Genomic DNA, 13,902 nt, shown 5'->3' with positions numbered 1-13,902 from the left:
TTAACGTTTGAATCATACGTTATACGGTTAAACGCCATTTTGTACGGTTTTGTACTAGATTTTGATGGATGTACTAGATTTTTTTCCCGTCAAAGTCCGCCATACCAACTGTGAAATACGAAACAGACATCCTTCTTTTCCGTATCTGCACTTCGTGGAAGTCGGACGTATTCGTTGACGAAATGGTAAGAAAATTAAATTTAACTAGCAATTTTAATCAATAGTTTGACGAAATTCTCCATTTTCAATAGTGTTTTATGCTTAAGCTATCTAGTTACGGTAGAAAGTTAAATATTTTTTCTGAGGGTTTTTTTTTTAATTTTCATTTCCACGTGTTTTTTTCAATGTTTAATGTTTAATGTTTATTGTTAGGAGTACGTGAGCCTGTCAGTTATAAACTATAGTTCAGGTTAAGGATATGTAACATAAGGATTTCACTAGTTGATGTTCGAATGGAGATGAAATTAAACCTAGATCTAATCTTAATACAAATATCTCTAGAGTACACTATTCAGTGCTTCCTTAAAACTACGTGGGTTACTTGACTCTTTCACGGAAATTGGCAGACTGTTCCAGTAGGAGGCACCGTACAGAAGAATACTCTTCTTACAGCTGGTTGTATGGTGTGGCAGGATAAAACATTTAGTTCTGCTGTTTCTGGCATGTTGAAGATGTTCAGTGAGATAGTCAGGAAGTTGGTTGCAGAATCCTTGTCGCATAAAGCACCCAATGCGAAGATGATAGTTGTCTAAAAGATCTCGACCTAAGCATTTTTTTTCTCTTAAATCAAGAAGTTAATCGTATTAATGTATAAAATGAATAATTCGTCTTATCTAAAAATTATGTGGTCATTAGGCCATATTGTATTCAACGATTACAGCTATAATTCAGTTGATTCTTAACTAATTTTTAATCAAACTTAACCTAACAATCATCTTGGTTATTTCAGTCGCACCGTAAGTTTTCCGCCCCTCGCCATGGTTCCATGGCCTTTTACCCGAAGAAGCGTGCTTCTCGTCATCAGGGCCGCATAAAGGCATTCCCAAAGGATGATGCCTCGAAGCCGGTACATTTGACGGCGTTCCTTGCCTATAAGGCCGGCATGACGCACATCGTGAGAGAAGCGGATCGCCCTGGTTCAAGTAAGTTACAGTTCAGTTTTATTCAAGCTTTTTACTTCTGAGATGAGTTGCGAACTAAGAGGTTATTTTAATATGATGAACAATTTTGTTTACGGTTATTTTCTGAATAACATGATTACAAACCAGTTTAGAACTAGGGCTGTCTGAAACATTCTTGAATCGCTTTCCTAGAAGTTACTTCTCACGACAAACTGCTAATCTTTTTTGTATTAATTTTTACAGAGATCAACAAGAAAGAAGTTGTGGAGGCTGTAACTATCCTGGAAACGCCACCAATTGTTATTGTCGGTGCTGTTGGATATATTGAGACTCCATTCGGACCACGTGCTCTTTGCAACGTTTGGGCTCAACATCTGTCCGAAGAATGCCGTCGTCGTTTCTACAAGAACTGGTAAATTTAAATAATACGCGTTTATCAGAATAGTTATCGAGAACTTAATATTCAGAAAAGAATTATGGGTTTGAAAGTTTTCTATCATCTGGTTACGTCAGGTGTTTTTTAGCCTTCTTTATTCCAGCCTAAAATTCTTTACTGTATCAAATTGATGATATTTTTCTTGTTTCACAAGATGTCTGAATTTTCATGTTCGAAACATCTACTGCTGCTTTCCTTCTGATTTTTCAAGTTCTCGAAATAACTAACTGATATCAATATATAAGGTGTGTAAATTTAATCGAAACCCTATAGCTCTTCGATCTTTTTGAGAGAGCTTAAAATTGTCATATGAGCCAGTTGCTTCTAAAATTTATTGAACCAACTAGGTGACCATGGCTTGGGAAAAATGGTTCTCCGCTCGATCGCATTGATCGATGAGACCCGCTTCCCTTTTATCTGTTTCTTTTCCATTTGTCGTACTGCAACACGTGTGTTTTCGTTGTTATTTAAACAAAAAGGCATGCGAGCAAGAAGAAGGCTTTCACCAAGGCTTCCAAAAAATGGACCGACGATCTGGGAAAGAAATCCATCGAAGACAACTTCAAGAAGATGATCCGTTACTGCAAGTTTATCCGTGTCATTGCCCACTCGCAGGTGAGTTGAAATATAAAGTTAATACTTTCTATTTTCAAAAGCAGAAATTTGTTTGCAAAAGAATCAAAAGAAAAAGAGGTGGTTTATGCATTAATTGAAGCGCTTAGGATCAGAACGGATCAAGTTATCAAATCATAAAACTTAATTTTCAGGATGCTCGATTTTTTGTTGTAATAGTTATAATAATTAACAAAAAAATCTCAGAGGCGAATCTACCAAGCAAGCCTCTCTAATAAAATAAATTAAATTAAAACAAAAAAAATCTCACTTTACGTTTACTATCCTTGACCTTGTACAACAGTTAGGTATATGTAACTTTGAGGTTTCCACAATTTCGAATAACAAACTTAAAACTTGCACTGCTCTGATTCTGGGGCCGTTGTCGACATCACCTGGACGGATCTGTTACCATTTGGCGATGGAACCGTCTAAAATCGGGGGTCGGTTATGTTTATCCATACATGACTGTTCCTCATTGTCGAAGATTAACTTGCCCCTAAGGGAGGCATAGGGCGGTATATTCCTGATCCTTCGTGTAGCCCCTGGGCTGTAATCACGTAGATAAACCATACCAACCACATTCCATTTTTCATACCAAATTATGGTAAATTTAAACGAAAGTTGCCTCTAACATTTGTTTTCTCTATTCCAGATTCGTCTGATCAAGCAAGGACAGAAGAAGGCTCACATTATCGAAATCCAACTGAACGGTGGTACCATCGAGGATAAAGTAAACTGGGTTAAGGAACATCTGGAGAAGCCTATCCCAGTTGCCCAGGTTTTCCACCAGGATGAGATGATTGATTGCATTGCCGTCACCAAGGGTAAGGGTTTCAAGGGCGTCACCAGCCGTTGGCATACCAAGAAACTGCCACGTAAGACACACAAGGGTCTGCGTAAGGTTGCTTGTATCGGAGCTTGGCATCCGTCTCGTGTGGCTTTCACTGTCGCCCGTGCTGGTCAGAAAGGTTATCATCACCGTACTGAAATCAACAAAAAAATCTACCGTATTGGTGCCGGAATACACAACAAGGATGGCAAGGTAAGACCTTCTCTCGATTATGGTAACCACTACAGCTTATCCAATGATGAAACTTATGTAGCCGACATCATTTAACCAATCTACATTTCGATGAATTATCTCGTGTATACATAATGATAGGACTGATAGTATTTCCCTCAACAAAAAGTCTCTTCATGGAAAGCATTTTTTAATTTTAAATATCTTTTCGTGTTCTTTACAGCTCATCAAGAACAGCGCCGCCACCGAGTATGATCTAACGGATAAGTCCATCACCCCAATGGGAGGTTTCCCCTTCTATGGTGAGATCAATAATGATTTCCTCATGATCAAGGGATGCTGCATTGGTGCCAAGCGTCGTATTCTTACTCTACGTAAGTCACTGTTGGTACATACTAAGCGTTCGGCCCTGGAACAGATCAACCTGAAGTTCATCGATACTTCATCCAAGATCGGTCATGGTCGCTTCCAGACGCCGGCTGACAAACGCGCTTACTACGGTGTGCTCAAGAAGGACCGTATCCGAGAGGAAAAGGCTCAGGCTGCTGCTGCTGCGGCTGCCGTCAAGTCGTCCGCCTAAACGTCATATACATTTTTGCTGTATATTTCAAAGATAATTTACTTATACGGAATAAATATTGCGTATTATTAACTGTTCGTTTATCATTTTCGAGGAAAGAAATTTCAAATTTTGCTAATAAAATGCTTCAGCTATCAACATACATGCATTAAAAAGTTTTAATGTTTTACTGTACTGAATAAGGCATAACCATGTACCATGTACAACCATACAGACTTATACCGTATTTGTTTATGCCGAGTGTTGCACTGGTGCACCACTAGGTGCTGTCAAACTGTTTGTTTATTCGGACGGTGTTGCACTGGTTTTGACCTGTCGGAGTTCTGCTTACGGACGGTGGCCCACCGATAATTTTGCCAGTGTTGCGAGAGAGCGTGTGAGTGAGTGAGATAGCAATACACTGGCGACGATTTGTGTTTGTTTTTATCGAGTACGGTGGAACACTCCACGAGTGGAGAAAACAAATACAGTATTAGAAACAATATATGACACATAAATGGAATCATTAAAGCCTACACGCTAGAAACTATTAAACCATTTATGATGCAAAAATAACCATTTTTGACCTTTTCCCGGGAAATGTCATTTTATGAGTTCTCCTTGAGAAGTCATAAAATGACTTCTAGGGGAGAAGTTCGAATATGGTTATTTTTCAACCGAATGGGATTCTGGAGGAGAAGTTAAAAAATGGTTGTTTTTAAATCGTAATGCAAAATGAGGGAGAATGTTAACCTAGAAATAGTGCAAACTGGAATGTTTTCGAAAAAAATAAATCAAATTTAAACAACTTTGTGTTTTTCACATCTTTTCATTTATTTATTATTTTTTTGGATGTTAGATTTAGAAGCTACGCTGGGCACGGAAAAGCAGGAAGATGTTTTGAAGACACGTTCAGATGCTGCTCGGTGCCGTGATCGCTGTGCGAATATTTGCGCATCTCCCAAATGGCCACTGGGCCTGCTGGCTCAACATTGTCAGGAAGCGACTCTTGAAGAATCGTTGCCATAGCTGGGGGCAGGCCACCGGAAGCACTAGCAAGGCACAAGTGGCTTCATTTTCTGCCTTGAACAGTCCGTACCAAGGCAAGTCCCAGATGATAAGCATCGCCTCCTTCTTTGCGATATACTTGCCCCGGTGCCGGAACCCAGAACCAGCCGACCCTGATGGACCAGAACTTTGTTTTCCGATTCTCGGGCAGCGGCTTCCAGGCGGTCTTGTTCGTTTCCCGCTTGATGTGGACCTTTAGCTCTGCCATGATGCTGATTCCTTCCAACGAGAGCTTTTCGAAGTGTTTTATTTCCTCATTTTCACCGACGGATGGGGTCAAAATTTAACAAAAACTGGCAAATATAAATTTACAGGCTGAAAACACCAATAGTTATGTAAATGAAATATAGAAAAAAACGAATAAAAGAAAAGTTACCAGTCCAATTTTGCTGCTTCTAGTACTGAATGTACCGGGAGTTTCCTGAGACAGCTATATTGACCGCAATTCCAGCAGAGGCGGGCAGACCGACCAGCTCCAGCACCATCCAAATAACAGAAACAGATTTAGGTACCACAGACATTACTATCAAACATTCTACTCGTGCGGAAAAAATGAAATTTTTACTAAACGCGTTCGGTTTGCTCTATACGCGTTAATTCCAAAATGGCGAATAAAAGTTTTTAAACCATTTTGTGGTTAATACACGAAAACTATCAAAATGGTTGAAATTTCGAGAAGAAAAAATCTTAAAAAATAACCATATTTATAGTTTTGCAGCAAAAACCAGAAAACGGTTATTCTGTAACCATAAATGACTAGATAAAAATGAGCGTGTAGTGGACAGCACCGCCGTGCAGGGGTGTCAGGTGTCCTGATTTATCAGGATTTGTCCTGATTTTCGAGAGACCGTCCTGATTTTTCAAAAACGCTTGAATTGTCCTGATTTTTGAAAAATGGCTCTTAAAATGTCCTGATTTGTCCTGATTTTTAAAAAATATCCAAATCATATCTAAATTTATTGTTAAATGACGAGAACATTAAACAAATCTTAAATAAAATAGTTTAACCAGTTGAACCAATGAGATTCTTTGATTCAAGTGACATTTAAATTAGATTTTTCGATATTAACTGCAGGCCAGCCAAGGTTATTCTCGCTTCAGTTGCATAATTTGAGGCGTTTTCAGCACCTATATTTCGCCTTTAGTTATGCAATCTAAGCAGAATTGCATTTTGTTTTTACCAATTTGGTGGTGTCCTGAAAAATCCTGATTTTTCCTTCGCGGTGTCCTGATTTTTGACAAAACGACCTGGCACCTCTGCCGCCGTGATATGCCAAAATCACACACTCAGCCGAAAAGGAAACGTTGAATTCACCTGGATTTTCACGTAGGCGCTTATTACGTGAATTTCTACTTGATTTACGTGAGGCACTTAGTAGCTAATACAAAATCACTTGACGCTTACGTGAAATACACATAGTTGTAAGCTGTCAAAACAAACACACATCTGATTTACGTGAAAATCCAGTGATCCGCTAGGTATAAACGAAGTTGGTGCATTCTATGTGATATTTACGTACTTCTGAATAGCTTACTCACGTAAAATCTATGTGAAAAGTAATCAGTACTCAATATGGCGCGGACCCAAAAGTTCGTGCTATCGGAAAAAGAAATTTAATAGTGATAGACAAGCTGATTTTACGTAAGTAGTAAAAATTTGGTTGCTTGTTTGTTATTTACATATTTTGCTATTTTCAGATAACTTGGAATTGGAGCGCTAGGACGGCCAGGCAACCAGTTTGGAGGCAACCCAAATGCCATTTCCGCTACACAGCAAAAAATTTCTAAAAGTACACGGAATCTAAAACACGAGTGATCTATTTTTTATTGAGTGTAATTACAAAAAGATGTAATTTTAAACTTCTTTCGATGTAATATTAGTCTATTTTCCAAAATTGAATAGAAATAAACTGTTTTGATTTAATTTTACACTGCATCATGCAAAAATCAACCGGTCAATGAAATTTATATCACAAACAGTGTAAAATTATATCTGTTTGGTTTAAAATTGAATGCAAGTATTTAAATTGTGCCTTTTTATATTTCAAGTAAGTTTGCGCATCGGGCACAAAGTAAACAAGTTGGAAAATTATTCGGAAACGAGTCATTCAAAGGCATAGCTACAGGAGCACTTTAAGAGTCTTTAAAGTAGTAAGTTTATGAGACGTGAAATAAAGAATATGGTTGAAACTGATAAGTTTTCTCTCCATTACAGCAAGGTTAGATTTTTCGCAGCGGCTGATATCCGGCCAGTGATTATCCGGAGAAACTTTTGTCAGAACAATTCGAGTGTGCTGACCGAAAAATTATGATTTCCGGAACCATTCGAGGATGCTGATCATGCTGATTCGAAAAACGTCCCCGTGCTGGGAATCATCGGATGCAACAACAATATCAGCCTGACGTTTTCCGAATGTTTTTTTTATGTTCAGTTTCGGAAATAAATGTGAATTAAAAATGATACATGCGGCGTATTTATTCCAGAGGTGCAAAGCATCGCATCATTTTGTAAGCAACGTTTGACTTTTTCCCGACCACATCAAACTAACTTCATCTTCGGAAGCGTCGGCTTGCGAACATAGCACGCCGACTTTTGATTGTAAATGAACGCATCGCAACGACGCTGTGGCACGATTGGTTCAAATGACTGCATCTCTTAAGTTCATTCCGATGCTTTGCGAACAGTTCGCCTACTGATTTTAAGGCGACGTCAACCGAAGGATCCGTTCGTTTGAATTTATCGGATCGGGGATAAGTACAAACGACCTTATCGAGATAGGGTCGTTTGAACATTCAATTGAATGTTCACTTTTGAACGTTCAATTGTATGTTCGTCTGATGCGTTCGGCAGCCTAAGGCAAGACGCCGAGCCGTGTTAGGATGGGATGGATTATCGATATGGTGCATTGCTTGCGTGTGGTGTTCGGACGTCGCTCGACGATTGAGGGTGTCGGGTGTCTTGTAGCGCGCGGATGACTAGGTAAAGAGAATGAGGCGCAGTTACAGTTTACTTTAAAAGTCCAATTTTACTGAATAAAATGCAAACCGCCCAACTACGGTTGGGCTTGTAAGAGATTGTTTATTCTTTTTCAATCCAATTTGCGGATATTGGCTGTTTGCTTTAGTTCTGAACCTTAAACTAAAGCAAACCATCATTATCCGCGAAATTTAATTTCAGGTTAAGTATGCATGAAAATCTGTTTTTAGATTTCAGATTCCCATTTCAGATTCCCATTTCAGATTCAGATTTCAGATTCAAATTTCAGATTCAGATTTCAGATTCAGATTTCAGATTCAGATTTCAGATTTGAGATTCAGATTTCAGATTCAGATTTCAGATTCAGATTTCCGATTTCAGATTCCAGATTCAGATTTCAGATTCAGATTTCAGATTCAGATTTCAGATTCAGATTTCAGATTCAGATTTCAGATTCAGATTTCAGATTCAGATTTCAGATTCAGATTCAGATTTCAGATTCAGATTTCAGATTCAGATTTCAGATTCAGATTTCAGATTCAGATTTCAGATTCAGATTTCAGATTCAGATTTCAGATTCAGATTTCAGATTCAGATTTCAGATTCAGATTTCAGATTCAGATTTCAGATTCAGATTTCAGATTCAGATTTCAGATTCAGATTTCAGATTCAGATTTCAGATTCAGATTTCAGATTCAGATTCCAGATTCAGATTTCAGATTCAGATTTCAGATTCAGATTTCAGATTCAGATTTCAGATTCAGATTTCAGATTCAGATTTCAGATTCAGATTTCAGATTCAGATTTCAGGTTCAGATTTCAGATTCAGATTTCAGATTCAGATTTCAGATTCAGATTTCAGATTCAGATTTCAGATTCAGATTTCAGATTCAGATTTCAGATTCAGATTCAGATTCAGATTTCAGATTCAGATTCAGATTTCAGATTTAGATTTCAGATTCAGATTTCAGATTCAGATTTCAGGTTCAGATTTCAGATTCAGATTTCAGATTCAGATTTCAGATTGAGATTTTACATTCATATTTCAGAATCATATTTTGATTTAGATTTCAAATTTCAGATCCTGATTCAGATATCGGATTCAGGTTTCATATTAAGTATTCAGTTTTAGAATTAAGGTTAAGATTTTGGGTTTAGATTTCAGATTCATATTTGAGGTCCTGCTTACTGAAAATTACTTTTTGTTTGGAGCCGAAGGGGTATAAGTGCAGACCCCTTTGCCACCAACCCAAACGTCATTTCCTGTACGAAGTGTTCATTCCATCGGGACGGAATAAAAAGGAATTTAATTGGCATTTGAAAAGTAAATCATGTTTGAAATATACTACCAACAGTTAATCATTTCATTGCATTTACTGATAGTTCTTGTGAACAAAATATTATCATATTTTTCATTAATATTAATATTGTATTAATATTATTCTTAATCATATTGTGTACGCCACGAATTTGGGACTCAATATATTTAAGCTCAATGTGTATAAGTATGAGATGATTGGGTTAACGTTGAAGCGCTAGTCGTAAATGTACTGTTAAACATCAACTCATAATGAGCGGAAGGCCATTTCCAATCTGAAATCTGAATCTGAAATCTGAATCTGAAATCTGAATCTGAAATCTGAATCTGAAATCTGAATCTGAAATCTGAATCTGAAATCTGAATCTGAAATCTGAATCTGAAATCTGAATCTGAAATCTGAATCTGAAATCTGAATCTGAAATCTGAATCTGAAATCTGAATCTGAAATCTGAATCTGAAATCTGAATCTGAAATCTGAATCTGAAATCTGAATCTGAAATCTGAATCTGAAATCTGAATCTGAAATCTGAATCTGAAATCTGAATCTGACATCTGAATCTGACATCTGAATCTGAAATCTGAATCTGAAATCTGAATCTGAAATCTGAATCTGAAATCTGAATCTGAAATCTGAATCTGAAATCTGAATCTGAAATCTGAATCTGAAATCTGAATCTGAAATCTGAATCTGAATCTGAAATCTGAATCTGAAATCTGAATCTGAAATCTGAATCTGAAATCTGAATCTGAAATCTGAATCTGAAATCTGAATCTGAAATCTGAATCTGAATTCTGAATCTGAAATGGGAATCTGAAATCTGAAAACAGATTTTCATGCATACTGAACCTGAAATTAAATTTCGCGGATAATGATGGTTTGCTTTAGTTTAAGGTTCAGAACTAAAGCAAACAGCCAATATCTGCAAATTGGATTGAAAAAGAATAAACAATCTCTTACAAGCCCAACCGTAGTTGGGCGGTTTGCATTTTATTCAGTAAAATTGGACTTTTAAAGTAAACTGTAACTGCGCCTCATTCTCTTTACCTAGTCATCCGCGCGCTACAAGACACCCGACACCCTCAATCGTCGAGCGACGTCCGAACACCACACGCAAGCAATGCACCATATCGATAATCCATCCCATCCTAACACGGCTCGGCGTCTTGCCTTAGGCTGCCGAACGCATCAGACGAACATACAATTGAACGTTCAAAAGTGAACATTCAATTGAATGTTCAAACGACCCTATCTCGATAAGGTCGTTTGTACTTATCCCCGATAAATTCAAACGAACGGATCCTTCGGTTGACGTCGACTTAAAATCAGTAGGCGAACTGTTCGCAAAGCATCGGAATGAACTTAAGAGATGCAGTCATTTGAACCAATCGTGCCACAGCGTCGTTGCGATGCGTTCATTTTTTTCAACCACAAGTTAGGCGTCGTAGCTGATCTTAACCTTTTCAAGAAATAATCAGCTTGCGACTTTTTCTCGACGACGTTTGCGCTGAACGTTCATTTGCACCTCTGATTTATTCAAGACAAAAGCAAAAACCATAATATTTAGAAAAAATATCAATATTTACGATAATAAATTTTAAAATTTACATCCCTGTGTATTTTTACACGACGGCTTTTGTGATCCAATCTCGTGCATTGATTTCGATCTAAATTTACACGCCTCAAAAATTACATCCTCGAAAAAAATACACCGTGATAGAATTTTACATCAAAATCGATGTTCCGTTTTCGTGCATCGTTTTCGATCTAAATTTACACGAATTTTTCTTGCTGTGTAAGATGTGATATTATGTGAAAAGTGAAGTGTGAAAAGTGAAGTGAGAAAAGTTTCAATCCTTTATTAGGAATAAAAAAGTGCATCGTGTATTTCAAATAATAAAATGCATCGCAAAATCATCACATTTTTTTTTTATTAAAATGTACGAAAAAACTCCCTACTTCATATAGCAATGAAATCTACGTGAAACGCAGAAGCAGAACGAATCCCTATCCACATTCGATCTACGTAGTTTTCACATGCAACTTATATGAAAATTACGTGAATTCTGCTTGTTGCGCGAGCTCTGTTTGCTACCTGAAATTCACGTATAGGTTTCACGTGATTTTCATGGTGGCAAAAATCCATGTACATTTTCACGTAGCGTTCATGTGAAGAGTTTTTTCGGTGCATATATCCGTTTTTGACTCGGGTAGAAAACTGTTTGTAATATTGCGTATTCAGAGAAAAATTGGATTTTCGCAACGGTGACCCGAAATTTGACAACCGTAATTTGACAGCTCTGCTGATGGGTTGCATTTTCGTCAGTGTAGCCGAGAAACACTAAAGCAAATCATCATATGATATGTAAATCGTTTTTTTAAGATGCACTAAATTATTATTTGAATGAATAAATCGACTTCGGAGAGTTTATAAAATTATTAGATATCGATAATAGTCGGTTACTTTGAAACATCTATGACTTATTTGAAACATTCGTTGTACTGTATACTATGTGATAATCTTTAATGTTTGTGTTGACTCAATTCATTCAAATTTAGGATTTCAAGTTTATTTTCTATTCAATATTTCTATCGCGCCAGCACTAAATTTAACTTCAGATGTTGGACTTCCAACAAAGAAACAATATGTTTGTACTAGATTGTCGGATGTATTTGTGTTGTCAGTTCCCAAATAATGCACAATATTTGTTTGATTGAGTCGAATGGCGATTTGCAACAAAGCTGTTTTTACTTAATATTTAAATAACTAATCACGGTTTCAAGATTTTTTTTCATAGAATAATTTTTGAATAAACATGATAAAAATACTACGTAATCATTAAGAGGTGTGTTCAACAGAACTCAATCGAAATCAATTGAAATGGATTGACAGTTGATCAGCTGTTTTTCCAATTGACTTCGATCGATTTCTATCAGGCTGCTGAATGAACAGCCAGACACTAATACTAATGCGCTTAGTTTGTTTCCATTTTTTATTCGGCTGCGCGCTTCAAGCATTTGTCCACAAATTTTGCGGACAGCAAACGCTGAGGCTGAGATGCGACGTCGTGATCACGCAACCGGAATTCATCTAGACGATCGGGAACTTTTCTATGAAAAGAATGACGATGACGATTATGTTCACCTATAGCCAAGCGGCTGAGAAAGCTGCTGAAGGAATGGCAGAAAACTTGGTAGATACCAAGGGGCATAGCATCAAGGAATGGGTTTCTATGTTGGATTCACGTACCGAAATCGCTAACCGATTTTAAAGCAAGGGTCAGTATGTCTACCGCGATAAAGTCCGACGGATGTGCGAACAGAACAAATCGAGTTTTGTTGTTGCTTATCCGGATTTGGTGAACAACCAACATGTTCAGGCCTATTTTTTGCCAGAAACACCTTTTCAAAAATTGGAAATTAATGATAAAATTGCCAGAGAAATAGTCTTGAGCATCTATCCCACATACAAACCTGGGGGAGGAAGACTGAAATTTGCTGCATCGTTTTCTGCATCGTTTTTTACTGTTCGGCAAAAAGCCAGCAATTGTTGAAAAGATTTGTAATCGTTCAAATTTTAACCTAAGATGATCAGTTTCGTGTAGTGAGTCATGTAACTCAGTTGTTTAGATGCTAAATTTAGATTTAGCTATATTTTTAGAACAACCATTAATCAAGCCATTTTTATTTATCAGCTTCAAAACTTTGACGAAATTTGAGCGACATAATACGCCTGATAATGCAGGAATGCCAGAGCAAAACAAAACCTAATTAAATCATTGTTTTATGCAAAACAAGTGCTTTTCAGCATGAAAAAAGTTTTATTAAAAATTACTAAATAAGAAAGTAAAATTTTGAACCTTCGCACTGGTCGGTAGATTGATGAGAGAAATTTGACGTTTGAATTTTTTTTTTCTTTTTTTATTCAGTCTTCCTCCCCCAGATACAAACATAATATTAAATGTCATCATGATATTAACACGCAGAAAAATTTATTGTAGTATCAATCAAATTTGGGCCGAAAATAATAAAAATTTTGGTTGGGAAAAAGCAGAAATATATTTTTGTCTATATTAATAAAAAACGCTACTTGAAATTAAACTTATCGTTTATGTTTAAGCAATATAGGCCCTTTTTGAAAATGAACCATATTCATTTTCGTAATAATAAAATTTTTTTGGGTAAAATTGAAAAAAATGAGATTCGAAAGAAAATTAATTTTTTTTGTGGTTTTCAAAATAAAAGTTTGATTAGTAATAATTCTATGTATAGTTGATATTATTTTCAGATTCTGCTTATTAATTATTAATACTACAAATTTTAGTTTTTCAATGTTTCTTTATTTTTCTCTCCTTGAAACGGGACTAGACGGGATGAATCATCCAACCGGATGAAAATCCCTGAATAAATTATCCTTGAAATATCACTAAAAATAATTGACTCCTCCAGCACGTTTGGGGATAACACTTAATTAACTATTAATTCAACCGGCGATGCTGCTGGTGGCACAGGCCAGCTCTGGAAGGACCTATTCATGACCGTTCATGCGGGGTCGACGGAATTTCGGCCCTATGGAGTTGGAGGTCGAGGTCATCTATTCTGCCCATCGATCTGTAAATCTGTTGTGTTCCGGCATGTACCTAGCAGGAACTCTTACCCGTTCGTGCCTGCATGCCCGAGCCATGTTCCCGGTTCCGAGGTTCTCTGCAAATAAAATAAGCTTAAAAGATTAAAAATATAATTAAAGTTTTTATATTTACCGGTGTCTGGTCCAGCAAAAACGACG

General features: G+C 36.9%; 1 protein-coding gene across 1 annotated transcript; it reads left to right on the top strand.

Moving 5' to 3' along the window:
• The first annotated feature begins 54 nt into the window (after nucleotides 1-54).
• On the top strand, nucleotides 55-3,845 carry LOC129751685 (60S ribosomal protein L3). Its single transcript, XM_055747341.1, has 6 exons — nucleotides 55-185; nucleotides 950-1,142; nucleotides 1,365-1,533; nucleotides 2,037-2,172; nucleotides 2,825-3,214; nucleotides 3,417-3,845. The coding sequence occupies exons 1-6, from the start codon at nucleotides 183-185 to the stop codon at nucleotides 3,771-3,773; spliced, it is 1,248 nt and encodes a 415-aa protein (XP_055603316.1). The 5' UTR covers nucleotides 55-182; the 3' UTR covers nucleotides 3,774-3,845.
• Nucleotides 3,846-13,902: the final 10,057 nt, after the last annotated feature.

This window comes from Uranotaenia lowii, chromosome 3 (assembly GCF_029784155.1).
Source record: "Uranotaenia lowii strain MFRU-FL chromosome 3, ASM2978415v1, whole genome shotgun sequence".
Classification (NCBI taxonomy): domain Eukaryota; kingdom Metazoa; phylum Arthropoda; class Insecta; order Diptera; family Culicidae; genus Uranotaenia; species Uranotaenia lowii.
Note: the sequence above shows the minus strand (reverse complement) of the source record. Positions and strands in the feature narration are given on the sequence as shown.

What these genes read in the sequence shown, in the direction of transcription:
- LOC129751685 (XM_055747341.1), top strand. An exon ending in AGCGGATCGCCCTGGTTCAA is followed by an intron (nt 1,143 to 1,364) that starts GTAAGTTACAGT and finishes TAATTTTTACAG; the next exon opens with AGATCAACAAGAAAGAAGTT. An exon ending in TACACAACAAGGATGGCAAG is followed by an intron (nt 3,215 to 3,416) that starts GTAAGACCTTCT and finishes TGTTCTTTACAG; the next exon opens with CTCATCAAGAACAGCGCCGC.